The sequence below is a fragment of the Littorina saxatilis genome, linkage group LG5 (genome assembly GCF_037325665.1).
Source record: "Littorina saxatilis isolate snail1 linkage group LG5, US_GU_Lsax_2.0, whole genome shotgun sequence".
Lineage (NCBI taxonomy): Eukaryota > Metazoa > Mollusca > Gastropoda > Littorinimorpha > Littorinidae > Littorina > Littorina saxatilis.
In genome coordinates this window covers 63,758,711-63,780,257 of record NC_090249.1, presented here as the reverse complement: position 1 = coordinate 63,780,257, position 21,547 = coordinate 63,758,711, and the positions used below count along the sequence as shown (strand labels likewise).

The following is a 21,547-nucleotide window of genomic DNA, read 5'->3' as shown; positions in this document are numbered from 1 at the left end:
GTCAAGCTAATCCTATCGAGGAAGGATATGCTTTGCTGTTGTTGTTCCTTTTGGTTTCTTTTATCCTGTGGCCACTGCTTTTCTTTTTATCTGGTATATTTTGAAGTGATGGGTTTGATTTCTTCCACAAATTGTCTCGAAGCGTGGGTCACCATCGCTTCGCTTGAATACTCCGCCATGACTCGCGATCAATGCAACGGATTTTACCGGTTTTGCAGGTACTCGGTTTTGATTGTTCGAATACTAAACTTAACAGTGTTAACAAAGGCGAACTACTTTGTCCTAGTTTGAGAGTGTGTGTCATGGCGGAGGAATGAATGTCAAATTGAGTAAAGTGGTTTGAAGTTCTAAAGCGGGTTGATCCAAAGGCAATATCGCTGTCGGTGACTTTTAGTTAGATCTGGCACAGAAGTATATAATGTAGGATAAACAGAATACTACATGGCTTGTTGTGTCGTACCAGATTTACACTCGTTGCTTTTTCAAATAGTAAACAGCTCGCTTTCGCAGTTCACTATTTAAACAAGAAAGGCAAAGCCCATACGACTCACATCCTTGACCTTTACATGACCTTGACCTTCAGGGTCAAGGTCAAATAACAACCTAGCAATGACATCATACACTAAGAACTGCTTTACACATTTTTCCTACCAAAATACATGTGACCTTGACCCAAGGTCAAGGTCATCCAAGGTCATGCAACACAAAGCTGTTAATTCAAGACATAGGAAGTACAATGGTGCTTATTGGCTCTTTCTACCATGAGATATGGTCACTTTTAGTGGTTCACTACCTTATTTTGGTCACATTTCATAAGGGTCAAAGTGACCTTGACCTTGATCATATGTGACCAAATGTGTCTCATGATAAAAGCATAACATGTGCCCCACATAATTTTTAAGTTTGAAACAGTTATCTTCCATAGTTCAGGGTCAAGGTCACTTCAAAATATGTATACAATCCAACTTTAAAGGACCCTTGCCACCTTGACCTTGAAGCAAGGTCAACCAAACTGGTGTCCAAAGATAGGGCTTACATTGCCCTGTATAGCATACATAGCTAAGGTTGCCATTCTCGATAACTTCAGAAGAAAATGTGAAAAATGGTCGTTTTTAAGACAACAATTACGGCCCCTGTGACCTTGAACTTGAAGTGAGGTCAAGTTGCCGCACATGTTTTTTGAGATCTTGTAACCATACACCATCAGGCCACATCAGGTGTTGATAGACTTAATAGTGTCCAAGAAATATCCAACGTTAAAGTTTTCCGGACGGACGCCGGGACGGACGACTCGGGTGAGTACATAGACTCACTTTTGCTTCGCATGTGAGTCAAAAAACAACTCGTGTAAATCTGGTACGACACAGCAAGCCATGTAGTATTCTCTATATCTTACTTCAATCAATCAATCAATACGAGGCTTATATCGCGCATATTCCGTGGGTACAGTTCTAAGCGCAGGGATTTATATATATATATTTTTTTATGCAATTTATATCGCGCACATATTCAAGGCGCAGGGATAACAGTGACATTTTTATCTATGCCTATACAATTTTGCCAGGAAAGACCCTTTTGTCAATCGTGGGATCTTTAACGTGCACACCCCAGTGCAGTGTACTTGATTGAACACATATTTGTGAAGATAACATTGTAATCAATCTACACACCAAAAATCATGGCTGTATTTTCAGTAGTTTCTGAAATATTTCAATCTGAAACGTGCTATCCCCCTCTGGGGGGGTTTGTCCACTCTTGGGGGATTATTTTCAACATTACACTGAATTTTACTGATGTCTGTAAAGATTACACTGTAATCTATCTACACACCAAAATTTTTCGTTGTATCTTAAATAGTTTCTTAATTATTGGCCTTGAAGTGCGAAAAACTGTAATTTTCCTGTTTTTCCGCTTGACAAATTGAGGTTTTTGACATTTTTGAGGCTCTTATACTCCAAAAGCATTGAACTAAGCTGTCTGAAAAAAAATAGGCATGTTCTACACACATTTGTTTGGAATATGTGAAAGTTTCAGACAGCTGCTATACATATTGTGTGAATTGTGATGACCCAAAGTTGCCCTCCCGTGCAATTTTGCGATGGGATTAATTGTGTTTTTCGTGAAGTTTGCATGCTTGCTGACAGAAGCCATATGAGATTAGAGGGCTAGAACTATGTGTTTTTTCTATTCTTGGTTGCTGATAACAGATCCTGAAAAGTTGAAAGGGCTGAGGATAACTATGTGGTACCCACATGCTGCTGAAGTTGCCCTATTTTACAGTTTTAAGCAGAGTCGCGACAGCGTATGTACTAAAATATCAAAATCTCAGGAACTAATAAAGGTATCCACTTACTTTTTTGTGTGTTTTGCTTGTACTTTATTTTTCTTTCAAGACATCACAAAACATTCACTCTCACTTCAAAACCAAGTTTTGACTGCCGCTACCTATGTAAAGTAACATACAGAAGGCTCCGAAGATCTGCAGGTCCATTTGAAGGGTAATTTCTCTTTTATTTAGCTCATAAACCCTCAACAGACTGTTATGTGCTGTTTTTAGCACTATTATGTGCTGCATATGGTCTCAGTAAAAAAACAAGGTGATGTATGTTACATTTACACCAAAATGTCCCAACAGTGGTCCTTCTGAGGTAAATTTTGTCATTCAGTGTGCTTGTTTTCATGTTGAAACAAAGGTTTGGTCTTGCTGGTTGTTCTTAAGCACTGATAAGTTATCTTCTGTCTCTAAAACAAATTCATTGTCATTTTCAAGTATTCTCAGTATGTACGTTACATTTACACCCTTGTCAGATGGCCTCACTTAAGTCTCTCTACAAGCCAACAGGTGCAAGCACTAGGAATCCTGTGACCATAGTTTAAGTTCTTTAACTACCAGGTGTCTGAGGTATAAGAAAACACACACTTTTGTGTATTATGGCATTATTTAAAGACTGACAAAACTTGTTTGGGCAAGTAGATACAATTTCATTTACACCAAACGCATATTTTTAACTTAGAAGTACAATTAAATTACATCAAACACAACTTTTTCGCTCAATTTAAAAAAAAATACAATCATCCTACCTAATGACTTTCCTCTGCAATGATTTTTAAGTAAGTTTGATCAGAAACATTTTTTTAAGATAGTTTCCCTTTTTTCATGATTATTTACACCAAATGTAACGTACTGACCAGCTAAAAAAAACGTTCAAAATCCAAAACCTATGTTCAGATCAAACTTTCATTAATATAACATATGTTTCTCCATCCATTTCTGGACCTATTAAAAATTAGATTGAGATGATACCCTTATCAGTAACTTGGTTATTCAATGCCCAATGTACCATGCGTAATGCCTTGTGTGCCCAAAAAGGTGCTTTTTTTTTTTAACAAAGTCAATTTTCTCAGCATCCAGACGACTGACAGACATAAATTTGGTATGGATAGAATCTGCATGAGGAATACTTCATAAGGCCTAAAAAAACAAGAAGAGCAAACGCTCGATCGAGTCACTTTCGCAGTTCTGAATATTATATGAGGCATCAGATGGACAGGAAGAAATTGCTATTCACAACACAATACAGATGTAAATAATTTGATGTAAAGAATAATCCTATAAAGTTTGAATCAAATCCGATGAATAGTTTCAGAGATATGATATTTCAATTTTTTTCCTTCAAGACATACCTGTGACCTTGAAAAAGGTCAAAGGTCACCAAAGCAGACGTCAAAGTGTAGAGGTCACTGGGAGTCACGTTCACATAAAATTTGAGCCCGGTCACTTTTATAGTTTCCGAGAAAAGCCCAACGTTAAGTTGTGTGTTGCCGAACAGAAAAGGCTAGTTATCTCCCTTGTTTTTCTGATAACGTTCGTAAAAGGCTACAGATGTAAATACTTTGATGTAAAGAATAATCCTACAAAGTTTCAATCACATCCGATGAACTTTGTCAAAGATATAAAATGTCTAATTTTTCCTTTGACGCTGACCTGTGACCTTGAAAAAGGTCAAAGGTCAACGAAACCATCGTTAAAGTGTAGAGGTCATTGGAGGTCACGACTAAACAAAATATGAGCCGGATCGCTTTGATAGTTTCCGAGAAAAGTCCAACGTTAAGGTGGTGTCTACGGACGGCCGGCCGGCCGGACGGCCGGCCGGACGGACGGCCGGCCGGACAGACTAACACTGACCGATTACATAGAGTCACTTTTTCTCAAGTGACTCAAAAATAGGTGTGGTTACGGTAACCCGACCTACCCTATTTTTAGGGGCCGATCCTATAACTTTTTATTACATTTGTCAAAAAACAAAAACAAAAACAGTGCAAAAAACGCAATGAAAGCGAAAGCGCCCGTGTCGCACAATTATTTCCCTGTCAAGTAGGTTTAATTTGTACACATTAGAAAAAAAAGTTAAAAAAAAAAGTGATTGCCTACCTTCCTACCCTATTTTTTTGTGGCTATGTTACCTTAACCACACCTATTTTTTTTTTTGGCCTAACTGTATTGTTTATATTGTAGTCATTTAAAAACAGAATAAAATACAAAGTAAAAGTATCCAGAACAGGATTTTTGCATTTGGACACCTTGCCAGATTCCTGACCAAATATTTATATGGTCACAGGCACAAAATGGCGTCGAGTCAGAAAAAGTGATACAACCTCCGGAAAAGGTCTCTTGTTGATGCTTCTTTTTTATTTAAAATCGTGAACATGAAGAGCATTGACGAAGAAGGTATTTTTCTCGGCTCGGACATGACTCCGTAGTGTGTGGTTCACGTGTGCGGAATATAATCGAAGTTTTGTTGGTGATTATTGACGGTGATCTGTTGCAATTCTGTGACACCTAGTACAGTGTGCTCGGCAAACTTTCCCATACTGTCAGATCACTGTCCAAAATATAGAAAAAATACGGAGATTCTATTCTGAAATGGTCGGTCTTTCCCTTGCAAAGTTTGAAGTGCCCCGAAATTTGCCGAGTCGAGCTTACCGGAAGATTACCATAGGCTAGAATGTACGTCATTCTCTGTCGTGATTTTCTGGCCGAGTGTATTAATGAGCCGACATTCATTCTCAACTTTTAGAACAACAAAGTTTTTGTTGATTTTCGATGAAAAATCATTCTTCTGTGTGAAAATAAGTTTAAAACACGAATCCGATGATAAACAGCGGTACGGGAAAGGTTTTTCGGCCAACTGCGTGATGCGTCGTGACGCGTTAGTTATGTACTATATTTTCTTCCGCGCATGGACTCGTTTCTACAAGGGGTGTGAACAAACTTTGTTTACTGACTTCCAGCCATGCGATCGTAGTTTCATTTGAAGAAGTCTGCGTTTGAAACGAACGAGAAATAAGAGAACACAGGAGGTAAGTGTTTTGTCGTGATTCTTTGAAATGTGTTATGTACACAATGATGGTAAGTTTTATCAATTTTGTAAGTCATATTGCTGTTTGAGACGTGTTTTGTTTGTTTGTAACGATGGTTGAGTGCAAGTCGAAAATATCGCGCACTAAACGAAGTCTCCGATCTGACGCACAATGAAGAAATTTTATTTTGATTGTTCAGATACGAAGCTGTTGTCGTGACGGATAACGTATGATGCATGGTTAAGCTAATACAAATAGAATCTTTGTACAAATAGGTGGAAAACATTACTATGTTGATTTCTTTTGTTCCTGCGTTGAAAGGGACTTTCTAACGGGCTAGGAAATCGGTTGAGAAAGTACGGTGCGATGTTCATAACGTCACATCATGAGATTACTGTCTTCGGGCTAGGCGCGGAATATTTACCATTTTTATCAATGATTTTCTTTGATTTTCGTTCTTTCAGACTTGTGATTCATTTTTTTGTTGTTCTTTGTAAATGACCGAGTTATGAGATTCAGACTTTTCTCTGTGGGATTCGTGTTTTCTTCCATGACTGCGTGTACATAACTTCACACGCCTTTAGTTCGAGATAGCTTGTCTGGGTGACGTGTGACATTATGTACACGTTATTGAAATCTTGTTCTGAAGGCTGTGCAGTAGAGAGTTCTCTACTACGATAAAATCTTGTTCTTTTTTGCTAAAAGAATTAAAAGCTGAGCAGTAGATGACTGCATTCAGCTGTTTTTATGACCCTGAAAATGTTCATAACGTCACATCATATCGTTTTGCTGTGATGATAGCTGATTGTGTAAAATCCAAACATTATTTATAGCAAGCATTTCAGAAACTATACATGCATCTATAATTGCACATCGTTTTTTCTTTCAGATCACAAAAGCTACTGCTGAGGGAGCCTGGAAGGTCTTCCTGAGGAATTGGGCTGTGGGAAGAGAAATGTTTTTTTTTATTTTTTTATTTTTTATTTTTTTATTATTTTTTTTTTTATTACCCGTGTGCAACATTCTGCGAGTCTTCAAGGAGGACGGCTACATGATGTCCCTTGAACACTGGGCTTTTATTTACATGTTTGCTGCTAAATCTTTCTGGAGGCATAGCCTACATGAGACTTATGGCTGAGACCAGACTTTTTTTGTGAGCTTCAAGATTTTTATTTACACATCCTGTTTTAACCATCTTCAGAATTGATAACTTATTTCACAATCATATTACACTTATATACTTTTTCATGTATTCTTGTTCCTATGTCTGTTGATAAACAGTGATCATTTCCCAACTGACAAAATCTAAGTGACCAGTACTCACCAGCACTCAATGCATGAAAGATAATCTCCTGTTGTAATGTTATGTACATATTCTCATTTTTCTTGCATTTTCTGATGATGATCTGAATTTATGTTCCAGGGCTGCTAGTTGCTTTTTTATTTGTACCTTCTGTGTGTCATTTGTTTTCTTATAATTTCTGCCTTTGTAGGTGTGCATCTGTTTAAGATATATCACTCAGAATCCTAGGTGTCTCAGTGTGGCGTTATGTACAATGTATTTTTCCCTCTTATCTCTTACCTGCTACATATGTTATCTTGTTTTTTTATTTAAAATGGTAACTGTGTCCCTTTGCTACTAATTTCTTTCTCAGATTTGTTGATTTGGCACCATTTTTAGCTGATATGGGCACTTTCATCCTCTGACTTTGCGTGCCGTTATGTACACATAGGTTTCTTTTGCTGTATAGTGGATTTATGGTGGTTTCATCCACAACTTTTACTTCTTAAGGGTTCTTCTCATTTATTTGGAGATGTCCATACATTTGTTTGCCTGTTGGGTCAGAAAGTTCTTGTTTTAATGTATCTGTTTTGGTTATGTCACGCTGTGATGTTATGAACAAAGTTTGACTGCTGCTGGTTTTTTTTAATTGTCTAGCCCCTATAACCGGATTTTGCTTGTTTGCCACTTTAACTTCATAGTTGTAAGCATTTCTAACTATATTTGATGTTGGTTTCATTCTGTGTGGTTAAATTGTTGTTTTAATCTCGATCTTTTAGCAATTATTTACGGATGAAGTGAAAAAGGATGTTATTCCTTTCATCCTCTGTGATTACATTTCTCCTTGCTGTGGCTGTCTGGTGTCTATCTCTTTTACATGTGTTTTGTACTGAGGGGTCAGAAATCGTCTTTTGTCACCTTTTTTGTTGCATTTTTGTGATATGATGTGACGGTTATGTACACAATGCTCTAGTCAGGTGTAATAATGTTAGATTTTTGTTTTTGGTGTTGTTTTGATATTTAAAGTCATTTAATGTGGGTTTTTTGCTTGGGTTATGTTTATTTTCTGTCATAGTGCACTTGTAAGGTTAAATGAAGTTTGTGACGTTGTGACAAGTTATGTACATATGCCGGGATTTAAATTTACTAGTTTGTTAAAAATAAACTACTTTTTGAACTTATAGTGTGTTTATGAGCTTATAAGTGTGACTGGATTTGTCTAGCCTTTCTTTGTGTGTCTCCTTTTTAGGCTAAAAGTTTTCCTGAGCATGTCACAGTTTTAGACTCCTTTTCATGCCTATGTACATATAGCATCATGCTTCTTGTTGTTAAGATTAAGAAGACTGACCGTAAACTATAGATGTGTTCTTCAGGTGCAAAGCATTTGTATCACTATCACTTGAATTGAAAGTATCAGTATAATCAAAGATATTTAGCTCCATGTGAAGAGTATACTATTACAAAATCAATAAGCTAGGATGAAAAAAGCTCTTACAGGTGGCGGGTGATCCCATTTCTTCTGAAACTCCTCTTTTGCCTGGGCAAGGAATTCTTTGACTGTAACAGAAAAGGACACAATCCATTATTTGGTTAGTTCAATAGTTGTTACTTTTTTTTCAATTACTGCATAATGATAAACAACATCTAGAGTATCAAAGAAACAACTCATGTGAAGCAAAATTAATACATTTAGACAATAATGTCAAACTAACAGAATAAAACCAAAGCTCTGCAATTGCCAATACCATACGTCCCAGAAAGCGATGAGTGACACATAAATTACGCGAAAAGTATACTGGCCCGCCGATCGCTTGAAGTGACAAGCTAGTATAATATCGCAGAAATGTAAAGCGCTGAACAGGAAAGCATGCTTTTCTTTATCCCAGCCAAGCTGGAGTTATCGCACGAACGCTATACTGAAATGACTTGAGAAATGTTCATGCAAGGTCGTCATCGTGGATTGACGCCCGACCAAAGCTAATTATGGAAGCATGTTAATGTTATTGTAATTCAATCTGACGACGATCTCTTTCCTGCTTTCATGCGATGATAAACAGACAGAATTGGTTCTGTTCTGTTCACACACTACTTTCAGTCCACCTACCTGCAAGTATCTGAAAGTGAAAGTGTTTCCATTGTGTATTTAATGTCTGTGTGCATGTTTGTGTATTGGTGCACATTTTTGAGTATAGATCTGTGTGCATGTTTGTGTATCCATGTCATGTGCATGTTTGTGTATCCATATGTGCATGTGTGTGTATCTGTTTGCATGAAGACAGTGTGCTCCTACAACTTAGCAAGTGTGCACGAATGTGAGTCAGCAAATAGGGCTGTGTCACTCACTCACTGTCACAGCTGTGGGTATCTATGTACCTAAAACAGTTCTAAGTGTAATCTCAAACATCAGTGAAGAAAATGTTGATAATTCTATTACAGTAGTCCCTTCCATTTCCGGCCCTTTCGTGGGCGTGAACCTGCCCGGAGCGGCCAGCTTTCCCATGACTAATGAGTTTTCCTTCTATAATTGACTCTTAATGGCCGTTAACCTGTCTGACGCGGTCAACGGTAACTGATTTTTGCCATAAGGTGCCCCTCTTACTCGACAGGAGCGGCCACTTAACGGCCACTTGTCACTTTCGCGGGCGAGCGCCTGTGGTGTGTGTGTGTGTGTGTGTGTGTGTTGTGTGCACAGACGGCACAGCACGAGCAGACGACATGAATACTTACGCATGCGCAAACTGTAAATACAGACATGCGCATACATGTACATTTACGGCAGTCACTTCCGGATCGATCACAGCTGATGTGAGTTTGAAACACTTGTTTATCTGACACTCAAATACATATATAATAATCCAAACAACACACATAGAAACATACGAAACAATAGCTTAGCCAGGACGATCGAGTTAAACACGCAAATAATTAAGATGTATACACGAAAGCAAAACTAACAGAGACAATGAATCGGCGGTTCATGGATGATCGCTTTCTTTTCTTCATGAAAACTTGATCGTGTTTTTGGGTTTTTTTTGGAGGAGGAGGGGCCTGTAATGGACGGCCACCTGATATTTGCGGTCACCTTTGCAATGACTAATGGGTGACCGGATATGGCAGGTACCACTGTATACAGTGCCATCTGAGCATCTCAAACAGATCTGCCATCTTTCTGAAAGATAGCTGCCTCTGTCGTTTTATATCGCTCAAATACGGAGAACAGTACACTCTTGAGTTTGACACATGTATGTAATTGTCCCTAAAATACTTAAGTCATTGTCAGAGTGAAAAATATAGTCCAGTCAACTGTATCGATTCAGTCAAGAACTGGATGATAGACAATAAACTCAAGCTGAATGACTAAGACTGAGGTGATGCTGTCAGGCTAAAAGCATAAATTGAATCAAACTGACTGCACTTCTAAGTTCTCTTAGGTCCAAAAAAAAAAGTTGTATGTTTCTGGTCACCCGACCCTACCTAGTTTTTTCCCGCCGACCCTAGACTTTTTTTTTATTGCATTTGTAAAAAAAAAAGAAAAAACAAGAAGGGCAAAGCCCATACGACTCACATGCTTGACCTTCAGGGTCAAGGTCAAATAACTAAACCTAGCAATGACATCATACACTAAGAACTGCTTGCTTTACACATTTTTCCTACCAAAATATGTCATGCAACACAAAGCTGTTAATTCAAGACATAGGACGTACAATGGTGCTTATTGGCTCTTTCTACCATGAGATATGGTCACTTTTAGTGGTTCACTACCTTATTTTGGTCACATTTCATAAGGGTCAAAGTGACCTTGACCTTGATCATATGTGACCAAATGTGTCTCATGATGAAAGCATAACATGTGCCCCACATAATTTTTAAGTTTGAAACAGTTATCTTCCATAGTTCAGGGTCAAGGTCACTTCAAAATATGTATACAATCCAACTTTGAAGAGCTCCTGTGACCTTGACCTTGAAGCAAGGTAAACCAAACTGGTATCAAAAGATGGGGCTTACTTTGCCCTATATATCATATATAGGTGAGGTATTCAATCTCAAAAATTTCAGAGAAAATGGGAAAAATGTGAAAAATAACTGTTTTTTAGACAACATTTATGGCCCCTGCGACCTTGACCTTGAAGCAAGGTCAAGATGCTATGTATGTTTTTTGGGGCCTTGTCATCATACACCATCTTGCCAAATTTGGTACTGATAGACTGAATAGTGTCCAAGAAATATCCAACGTTAAAGTTTTCCGGACGGACGTCCGGACGGACGACTCGGGTGAGTACATAGACTCACTTTTGCTTCGCATGTGAGTCAAAAAGCGTCAAAACGAAAGTAACAGACGGCAGACGACACAAGGGGGATAACCCCACATCCCTTTTGTCTCATTTGTTTTGTAATGTGTTGTCTTTCTCTTTCTATAGTAAGTCCAGTCTCTTAGCCGTTACAAGGACACGACTGCCAACTAGTCTCGGCGCGCTCAAAATAATAATGACCGAGACTGTCAGTACTTCCTTCGCGTGACGTCTAACCCTCTTACGTCATGATGTGACGTCAATGTAATGTGACGTCTTCAAATGTTAGAGTTTCTACCACAGACATACACACGCACAGACGCACGCACGCACGCACAGACAGACAAAGTTACGATCGCATAGGCTACACTTACGTGAGCCAAAAACAACAAAAAAAATCTCTACCTACCTACCCTATTTTTTGTAGCCAAGTTACCAGAAACATACAACTTTTTTTGTGTGCCTTAGTCTTAGACAAAGGCAACACTCAGATTGTTTTCCAAGCCACTGTTAAGGACCTGGATGTGTACCTGGACTCTGCTCTGACCATGTAAGAACCAGGGTTCGGTTTACTGGTACGCCCTGCGCCATTGGCGCATAATATCTGAAAATGTCCCATAAGAATTCCCTTCAACTGTGCGTCACAGGGCTCCCTGACATTCTGTACCACTGCGCTATCTTATGCACGCTTTACATCGGAATACAGAATTGGAGCTTCTTGACTTCGACTATGTCCCATCAGAATTCAGTTGAAGGGGACTAATGTCCCATTATCTTTTTCTCCCAGGCGAACCCTGAAGAACACATTACATATACATGTTTGTAATACTAATAGTGCCTTTTTTTGAGTTTTGCAAGATTCCCTTGTTACTATGTTAGTGTTGGATAATTCCTGACACTCAAACTCGAAGCCACTGTTCAACTTGTTTCCTCTCTGATCCTGACGTCGACTTGACTACTGTAACTCATTGCTTGCTGGCCTCCCCACTGAAGAACTTCATCACTTACAGAAAACTCAGAATAGTGCGGCAAGGCTCATTCTGCAGAAGTCAAAGCAAGACCATGTCACCCCCCTACTAACCTCCCTTCATTGGCTTCCAGTGAAGTACAGAATCGAGTACACGCTGGCTGTGTTACTGTTTGGGTACCGCTGTTTTGAGAAATCACATCCCCCTCATAATTATATATGTCTGATTCCCTCAGTAGCTACGAACCATCCCGTTCCCTCAGATCCTCCTCTGAAAAACTCCTCCTCATCCCCAAAACCTTTGGTAAAAGAACCTTCAGGCATCAGGGCCAAGGTACACGAGAAAGTTACCAAACGGGGCGGTATCAGCCGCGGTGTTGGATTGGTTTGTTTGTTTGTTTGTTTGTTTGCTTAACGCCCAGCCGACCACGAAGGGCCATATCATTATCAGGGCGGTGCTGCTTTGACATATAACGTGCGCCACACACACGACAGAAGTCGCAGCACCTGTAGGCTTCATGTCTCACCCAGTCACATTATTCTGACACCGGACCAACCAGTCCTAGCACTAACCCCATAATGCCAGACGCCAGGCGGAGCAGCCACTAGATTGCCAATTTTAAAGTCTTAGGTATGACCCGGCCGGGGTTCAAACCCACGACCTCCCGATCACGGGGCGGACGCGGTGTTGGATTGGTTGAAATTGAGGTTTGTTGTGATTTCAACCAATCAGACCCTGCAGTTTGTTCTCACCCGTTTGGGTGGCACCCATTTTTGCTTTGTGTACCTCAGCCCAGATTCCCACTGTGTGGAACACACTATTCTATCTGTGAATCCAGTAGCCTTTCCTCCTTTGAAACATGCCTGTTTTTTTTAAACCTTTAGTCTTTACATAACCTTCTCCAGACTCTCCACAACACTCTTTCTGCATTTGACCTGTCTACCCTATCCATACAGTATGGTCTCTTTAAAATACATGGTGCAACTTGTATGTGTGTGCCCATGCGTGCGTGTGTTACTTACCTTACTATCTTTTGTTATGTAAGCCCAGTTTGCTTGGTGTTTTTTGTGTGGTTTTTTCTCTCAGTTATTTGTATGCACGTTAAATTTTGTTTTAAAATGTAATTGTAAAAGTAAAACGCTTGGAGCCAAATGATGGGACTATCGCTGTAGAAAAGATGTTTAATTATTATTATTATTATTATTTACAAAATTAGTCTCTTGTTCGCATAACAGTGGTTAATGTGTGCAATCTGAACCAAGGCTGCGGTCAATATCATTATAAATAAATGCACTACTACAGTACTAGTAGAACGGTGATCACAAACTTCTCATGCCGAGGTGCATTTAAGCTTTCAGTCTATCTTGAGATTTAACAAGTTAAAAGTGCAGTTTAGCTAGCAAAGGAGGATACAATACAGACTCATAATATATAACACAATTTTCTTGCCACAAATTCTAACGCCGCTGAACCGTTAGAACTCCCTGACAACACATTGTTGAGCATCGCCCTCAGCTGCGAAAGGGAAAGCAGTGCCAAAAGTAGGTTTGGCCGAGTATCCGCAAGATAGCGTGTAAATCCCCCAAACATATCACGAACAATTACGGTAAATAACCTTCAGAATGATTTTGACAGAGTAATTCTGACTTATTATTCAGAATATCTTGAACAATCATCCACCGACATCTCGGAAAGCGGTTACAGAAATCCGCTCCTGAAATGTCTGACAAAAATGAAGACGGCCGTGCAAAGCCGAACGCGTTTTCCACTCACCATTTTCTGCCGGATCGCCCTTCTTTGCAGTTGCTGCATTGCCCATATCCTTCACGTATTAAATAATCCACTATGCCACGAAAACCACAGTCTAAACCATAAATACAAAATACACCACAGATCCTTGGTAAAAATATCAACTGCAAATATCGTCTGTTCTTTTCGTTCTACCTACAGTAATGCCATGGAAATATTCGTCCGACACCGATTCATTCGAGAATAAGTTTGCGTCGAAACTGATAAAGATCAACTTCTGATATGATTTTAACTACGGCAACATAAACTTATTTCAATCTTAACACAAAATAAGACGTTGCAACTCTAAACAGTGTCGGTTTATTTTTCTTCGCGCAGTATCCAGCGTATGTGCTCCGACCAGTGTGGCATTGTGGGATACAAGGTCGTAAACATTGACCCGGTGGAAGCGCTGCGGGCGCTACGTTCAGTTGGTTCGTGGCATTAGCCGACAAGCCGAGCAGTGAGGTTAAACCGAATAGGACAGACTGACGCTGATCTCGGTGGTATTATATCAACGACAGCACCATTCTCATCGTAGAATGGTAATGTAATCCAACTACCGAGCACAAAAAAGCCTGGAAACAGAAACGGTGATAACTGAATGAAAAGTGAGCGGCCGCAGCGGAACACTAAATGGGCTGCGTTGTGCATTCATTATGAGCTGCTTTCAGTGCGTGCGCTCGCTGACTGTCGTCGGCCAAATATCGACAACAAGAAGGATGCGAGAATGTTAGTGTTTTTACTATAACTATATATACAGAAAGAATATTGAAACTGTCGATGCTGATAAGAACAGTCTGAACACAAAAGTACCGGGGCAAAAATTCACTAACAAGAGACTGACTATTTTCAATGCCAGAATTCAAAGACTTGAAAAAACCCAAACACTACCTGGCATCCAGTTATGGTATAAAAGAAAAAACGATTTCTTTTTTCACACAAAGGGCACATAAAACAACGTACACACACACACACACACACACACACACTGACGCACTGACGGTGGTTTAAACCCAGCTCATCGTCACAGTTCATGAAATTGCCCGGCAGCTAGCAGAGGGAGCCCAGGTCGACGCCATCCTGTTGGACTTCTCCAAAGCCTTCGACAAGGTGCCCCACGCCCGCCTGCTCACGAAACTGGCTTACTACGGAGTGAGAAACGACACCCTCAAGTGGATCTCTGCCTTCCTCAGTCAGCGTCAACAGCAGGTGGCCTTGGAGGGCGTCCTATCGTCTCCAGTCGGAGTGCAGTCCGGAGTTCCGCAGGGGACCGTCCTGGGTCCTCTCCTGTTTTTAGCCTTCATCAACGACCTCCCTGAATCCGTTCAGTTCAGCAGCGTCAAACTCTTTGCAGACGACTCCCTACTCTTCAAACGTATATCCTCTCCAGCGGACAGTCTGCAGCTCCAACAGGACCTATCCAGCCTCGAACAGTGGGAATCAACATGGCAGATGGAGTTCAACCCCAGCAAGTGCACCGTCATCCGCATTGCCCCGAACAAGAAGAAGCCCATCCTACCAACTTCCTACAGCCTCCATGGACAGACTCTGGAAACAACACCATCCAGCAAGTACCTAGGGGTCTTAATCTCCGATGACCTGTCCTGGAGCAGCCACGTGCAAGCGACTGTCAACAAGGGCAACAGAACTGTGGGCTTCTTGCGGCGGAACTTCCGGGAGTGCACCACCACCGTCAGAGCTGCTACGTACAAGGCCATGGTCAGACCGGTCCTTGACTACGCCTCGCCAGTCTGGGACCCGATCTCTCAGAAAGACGTCACGGAGCTTGAAAAAGTCCAACGCAGAGCAGCCCGTTACGTCCACAACAACTACAGCGATCGGACCCCAGGCTGTGTGACCAGCATGCTGAAGACCCTCCAATGGGAACCACTCGCCGACAGAAGACTCACCAACCGCCTCACTATGCTCTACAAGATCAACAACGGCATAGTCGACATCAACAAGGCCGAGTTCTACACCTCTGGCGACAGCCGCACCAGAGGAGCCCAGAGACTGTTCCAGGAGAGGGCATCCCATCCTGTTCTCTTCAACTCCTTCTTCCCCCGAACACTGCGTCAGTGGAACAAGCTCGACCCTAAGACCACAGTTGCTCCTTCACTGGAGTCCTTCCAAACTGGTCTGGGTCGTACCCACGGACTTGCCTCGCTGACACAGTAACCCTGCAGCTCTTCGTGTAAATAGTTTTATACTTTTAACCATCTTCTCGGAGTTATTGGGTCACCCACCACCAGTAACCAATCACCCAGTACTCCGCCGCTGGACTACAGACGTTCTGATGAACCCAGTCCACATCAAGAAAGAAGAAGAAGAAGAAAACATGATAGTGAGGTACTCGGTGATCATGATGGAACTTTCCGCGTCAGCCAGTCGAGTCAGTGTATGTTAACGCGTCACTGACCGAGTGTGTTTGCAGTATTGTGATGAATGTGTTTATGTGTGTGTACAACTTGTCATTGTTCATGTTTGAGATTAATTTAAAACGATAAAAAAAAAGGGCCACCTAAGTAAAAACATGACATTAAAGTGTGTGTGTGGACGCTTACAGTGCGAAGTCACTGAATTTCAAGTTACATTTAAAGCCCGGACAGCTAAGCCTGTCACTAATTAGGACGGGGGAGGGTGGTCAGGGCCGGTTGATGCTTTTACATACATGTACTAAGAGTCCTACCTGCCACGGACTGTGGGAACACACCCCTGCCCCCACCCCCCCACGTGACCACCACCGTGACCACCCGCTTCTGGCGCCAGTCAGTCTCGAGACACACCGTTCACACACACGGCACACACACATACATACACACACACACACGTCACACTGACCGCACACACACGCCACACTCAGTCACACACACACACACACACACACACACACACACACACTGTGGTAATGAACTATTTCTGACTTCCAACAGGCACAATGACTCGAAAATCTCGGCGGTTCACAGCTTATCAGGAGGAAGACGTCGTTGCATGAGAAAACCCAAAATGCGTTTGCAGTCACGAAGCTATAGAGACACAAGTTGGTATAATGAGGCCGAGGCACGGATGTCGAACAGGCCGTCGGTGTCTCCTCTCAATCTGACGTCAAGGAGGCCGAGGCACGGATGTCGAACAGGCCGTCGTATCTCCTCTCAATCTGACGTCAAGCAGGCCTGGCACGTACTAAGTTTCACTCTACGCTTTAGCACTGTCCTGATTTGTCCGTCCCCCACCCCAGCCCCCGTTCTCCATCCCTCCCTTCGCCCCCCCCCCCCCCCACCACCACCACCATCCCACACACACAACTAAACGGAAAGAAACATCTCGGCGTTTCACGTTATTTCCCGCTATTGAATAAATAGTCACGTCAGTTCATAACTGCGTGTCGGCCGTTGGCGTGACTGACGAACTCCTGACATCACTCTGTCGGGTTTGTATGGCCGGGTTTGTATGGCCGGGTTTGTATGGCCGGGTTGTGAAAGAGTGAATACTCATGCTTTTAGTGAGGCAAGCTTTCTACACGTGCTCCTTGTCCACGTGTTTCAGACACACCCCTCGCGGCTAGTGACTGGCCCGCTATAATGTCACGTCATGGAAACATTTGACTCAACCAGTAAAAGTAAGAGTATTCACCCTTTCACAACCCATATAAACCCGATAGAGGGATTTCCGAACAACGTGTATTGTCGCAATACAACCTAGTATTCTTACGCGATTGTGTTGGTGAAGTGTCAATACAGTGTACCAAGGGCTATGACGACATAACGGGCTGGTCGTCAGTATGTCTTTGTGTCAACCACCGGCTTCGTAATCGCGAGGCACTGAAGTTCCAACTAGAAGTCTTTGAGCATGAACGCTTAAAAAGTGCCCAAACACGATCTAGAATGAAATGGATTGATGAAGGGGAAAAAAATACAAAGTACTTTTTAAACCTTGAAAAATCTCGAGCCAGTGCAAAATTGTTTCCCAGCATCAAGCTTGATAATGGCGATGTATTAGTCGATCAGTTTGACATACTGCAGGCTCAAAAACACTACTTTGAAAACAAATATGCGTACAGTGACAATAGCATCAACATTGATAACGATACAGATTCTTTTTTGCAAAATTGTGAAACCCCTCGTCTGACAGAGGAGGAGAAGAAAGTTTGTGAAGGTGAAATAAGTGTTGAAGAGGCCTCTAGGGCGCTAAGTAAGTTAAATAACGGCTCATCTCCTGGCACTGACGGTCTTACAACTGAATTTCTGAAATTTTTCTGGGTCAAGTTAAAGGGCCTTGTTGTTCACTCCTATAATGCGTCGTTTCAAAACGGTCACTTGTCGCACTCACAAACGGCGGCTGTGTTAACCCTTATTCATAAAGGGAAAAACCTCCCGAAAGACAAACTCTCTAACTGGAGGCCAATTTCACTGACAAATGCAGATTGCAAAGTGTTAGCAAAATGTTTAGCGAATCGACTATGTACTGTTATAGATAGCGTTGTACACGAGGACCAGTTGGGTTATATAAAAGGTCGGAACGTTAGTACTCATTTAAGAACAATTGATGATGTAATTGAATATTTCAGACTTAAAGAAAAGGCCCTAAAGAAAAACCTGGTGTACTATTAGCACTCGATTTTCAGGCTGCTTTTGACTCTATTTCCAAAAAATACATGCTTTGTGCCTTTAGAAGGCTAGGCTTCGGTCTAGACTTTGTTCAGTGGGTCCAAGTTCTTTTTGCTAATACAAGAAGTTGTATTGGCTATAACGGGTGGCTTTCCGAAGACTTTGAAGTGAATTCCGGGATTCGTCAGGGGTGTCCTTTCTCACCTCTGGCCTTCGTGATCGGTGTAGAACTTCTAGCGATTCGTTTTAGACAGAGTGTAGAGCTAAAAGGGCTAAACGTAGCAGACAACATATTAAAAGTATTGTTATATGCTGATGACATCACCATGTTTCCAAGAGACGAAGAAGACATTAACTGTGTTTTAGAAATACTGGAGCAATTTACTTTAATATCATGTCTTAAGTTAAACATGCACAAGTCCGAAATGATGTTGATTGGTTCCAAAAGAAATGAAAACATGGATGATTTTGGCTTTAAACGCGTAAACCAGATAAAAATCTTAGGAGTTTACTTCTCAAACGCTAAAAGCGCATCCGAAATTGAGATGAACTGGCAAGAAAAAATCGCTAAAGTTAAAAGAATAATTCTAAACTGGGAAAAACGAAATCTGGGTATTCTCGCAAAAATATGCGTAATTAAGAGTTTTTTTGTTATCACAGTTTGTGTATGTGTTACAGTCCATCTGCTTGCCAGATAAGGTGCTGAAAGAAATCAACACTCTACTGTATAGGTTTTTGTGGAGGAAACGGGACTGTAATAAGAAAGCATTTGAAAAGGTGAAAAGGGAAGTAGTCAACAGTAACACAGACCAGGGCGGGGTAAATATGATAGATATCAAGGTGATGCAAGACTCATTCCTGTGTCAATGGTTTATTAAACTGTCGAGTAAGGATGTGAATGGCACGTGGACATGGATACCAAGAGGAACATTTCAATCTTTTGGAAGGAACTTAGCTTGTTTTAGTACTACTATAGGAACAAAAAAATTCAAAGGCTTTCATCAGATTAAGTCTGTTTTTTGGCAACGTGTTGCCTCGACATGGCTAGATTATAGTAAAACTCCATGGCATGGATCGTTAAAAATGACGTGTCTTTGGAATAATAGTGGTATAGTCTACCAGAATCAGGTTATTTATTATCAGAAATGGGCTCAGAAAGGGTTTACATATATGTGAATGATGTGTTGCACAACAATACTATAATGCCATTTGAAATGGTAAATGAAATTTTAGGGCCCTCGCCAAATCTCTATCTGGAATACCTGGTCGTTAGAGCCGCTGTCTCCAGATACTTGAGAAACAACCCATAGTTTGTGACATCTGATATTAACGAACAACACTATTTAGCCTTTAACGGTACGAACCATATGACTGCAAACCTGATTAGGCAATTTATTGTAAAGACGAAGTATTCCACTCCCTGTTCTGTTTTATTTTGGAAAAATACATTTAATTTTGACGTCAATGAAACATGCTGGTCTATAGCAAAAAACGCAACAAAAGAATCAAGACTACGAGAATTGCACTGGAAAATTGTTCACAACATCTATCCCACAAACATTCTTCTACAAAAAATGGGACTGTCCGACAGTGAATATTGTCCATACTGCACACACGAAAGAGACTACATCGAAAAAAATTTCTATGATTGTAGTAAAGTTAAGCCTTTATGGAAACACGTCGAAAACACTATACTAGATAAAACTGGTGTACGTGTTAAACTTAACGCAAAATCTGTACTACTTGGGGTTGTTTGTGTTGAAAATGCAGGCAACGTGTGTCTAGATATCATTAACCATTTAGTTCTTATTGCTAAAATGTGCATTAGCAAATTTAGATATGGTACTCCCGTAAATTTAACATTCATGTTTGAAAATGAAATGAAACTTCGTGTTTCATAATACCCTTTACACTATGCACTTTTTTCATAATTGCAAAATTTGAAAATAAAGGCGTTGTCCACAAAAAAACCAAAAAAAAACAACTCCATTATGACACCGCCACAAACAACACTTAAGTCAACCCAAACACAGACATATGTAAGACAATAACCAACATTAAAGATGCAAGATTTTGTCCATTGTAGAAAACCACACACAATTGATAGAAAAAAAAAGAAAAAAAGAAAGAAAAAAAAAACCCACCGGCTTCAACATCACAAGACACACGGCAACATGACATCTGACAAGACAGACGGCAACATGAAAACTGACAAGACAGACGGCAACATGAAAACTGACAAGACAGACGGCAACGTGAAAACTGACAAGACAGACGGCAACGTGAAAACTGACAAGACAGACGGCAACATGAAGACAAGACAGACCGTAACGTGAAAACTGACAAGACAGACGGCAACGTGAAAACTGACAAGACAGACCGTAACGTGAAAACTGACAAGACAGACGGCAACATGAAGACAAGACAGACGGCAACATGAAAACTGACAAGACAGACGGCAACGTGAAAACTGACAAGACAGACCGTAACGTGAAAACTGACAAGACTGACGGCAACACGAAGACAAGACAGACCGTAACGTGAAAACTGACAAGACAGATGGCAACGTGAAAACTGACAAGACAGACCGTAACGTGAAAACTGACAAGACAGATGGCAACATGAAGACAAGACAGACCGTAACGTGAAAACTGACAAGACAGACGGCAACATGAAGACAAGACAGACCGTAACGTGAAAACTGACAAGACAGACGGCAACATGAAGACAAGACAGACCGTAACGTGAAAACTGACAAGACAGACGGCAACATGAAGACAAGACAGACCGTAACGTGAAAACTGACAAGACAGACGGCAACATGACATCTGACAAGACAGACGGCAACATGAAGACAAGACAGACGGCAACATGAAAACTGACAAGACAGACGGCAACGTGACAACTGACAAGACATACGGCAACACGAAAACTAACAAAACACACGGCAACATGAAGACAAGACAGACCGTAACGTGAAAACTGACAAGACTGACGGCAACACGAAGACAAGACAGACGGCAACATGAAAACTGACAAGACAGACGGCAACATGAAAACTGACAAGACACACGGCAACATGAAAACTGACAAGACAGACGGCAACATGAAAACAAGACAAGACAGACGGCAACATGAAAACTGACAAGACACACGGCAACATGAAGACAAGACAGAGAAGTTTTACACATTATGTTGCATTGTGGATTAACAATAAAGCGGGGAGCGGTGGCCGGAAGTGTGTGTGTG

The 21,547-nt window shown here is 41.1% G+C and overlaps 1 protein-coding gene across 7 annotated transcripts in view; it reads right to left on the bottom strand.

Annotated features, from left to right (window-relative positions):
* Positions 1–21,547, bottom strand: part of LOC138967688 (cAMP-dependent protein kinase catalytic subunit beta) — a 135,309-nt gene that overhangs the window by 36,994 nt on the left and 76,768 nt on the right. For 6 of the 7 annotated variants that reach the window (XM_070340335.1, XM_070340329.1, XM_070340330.1 and 3 more), the window contains exon 2: positions 8,139–8,200. In XM_070340335.1, coding sequence (XP_070196436.1) covers positions 8,139–8,200 — 62 coding nt within the window. Of the gene's footprint in view, positions 1–8,138; positions 8,201–13,673; positions 13,952–21,547 lie in introns of those variants that run through there. The other variant, XM_070340336.1, reaches the window with a different exon arrangement.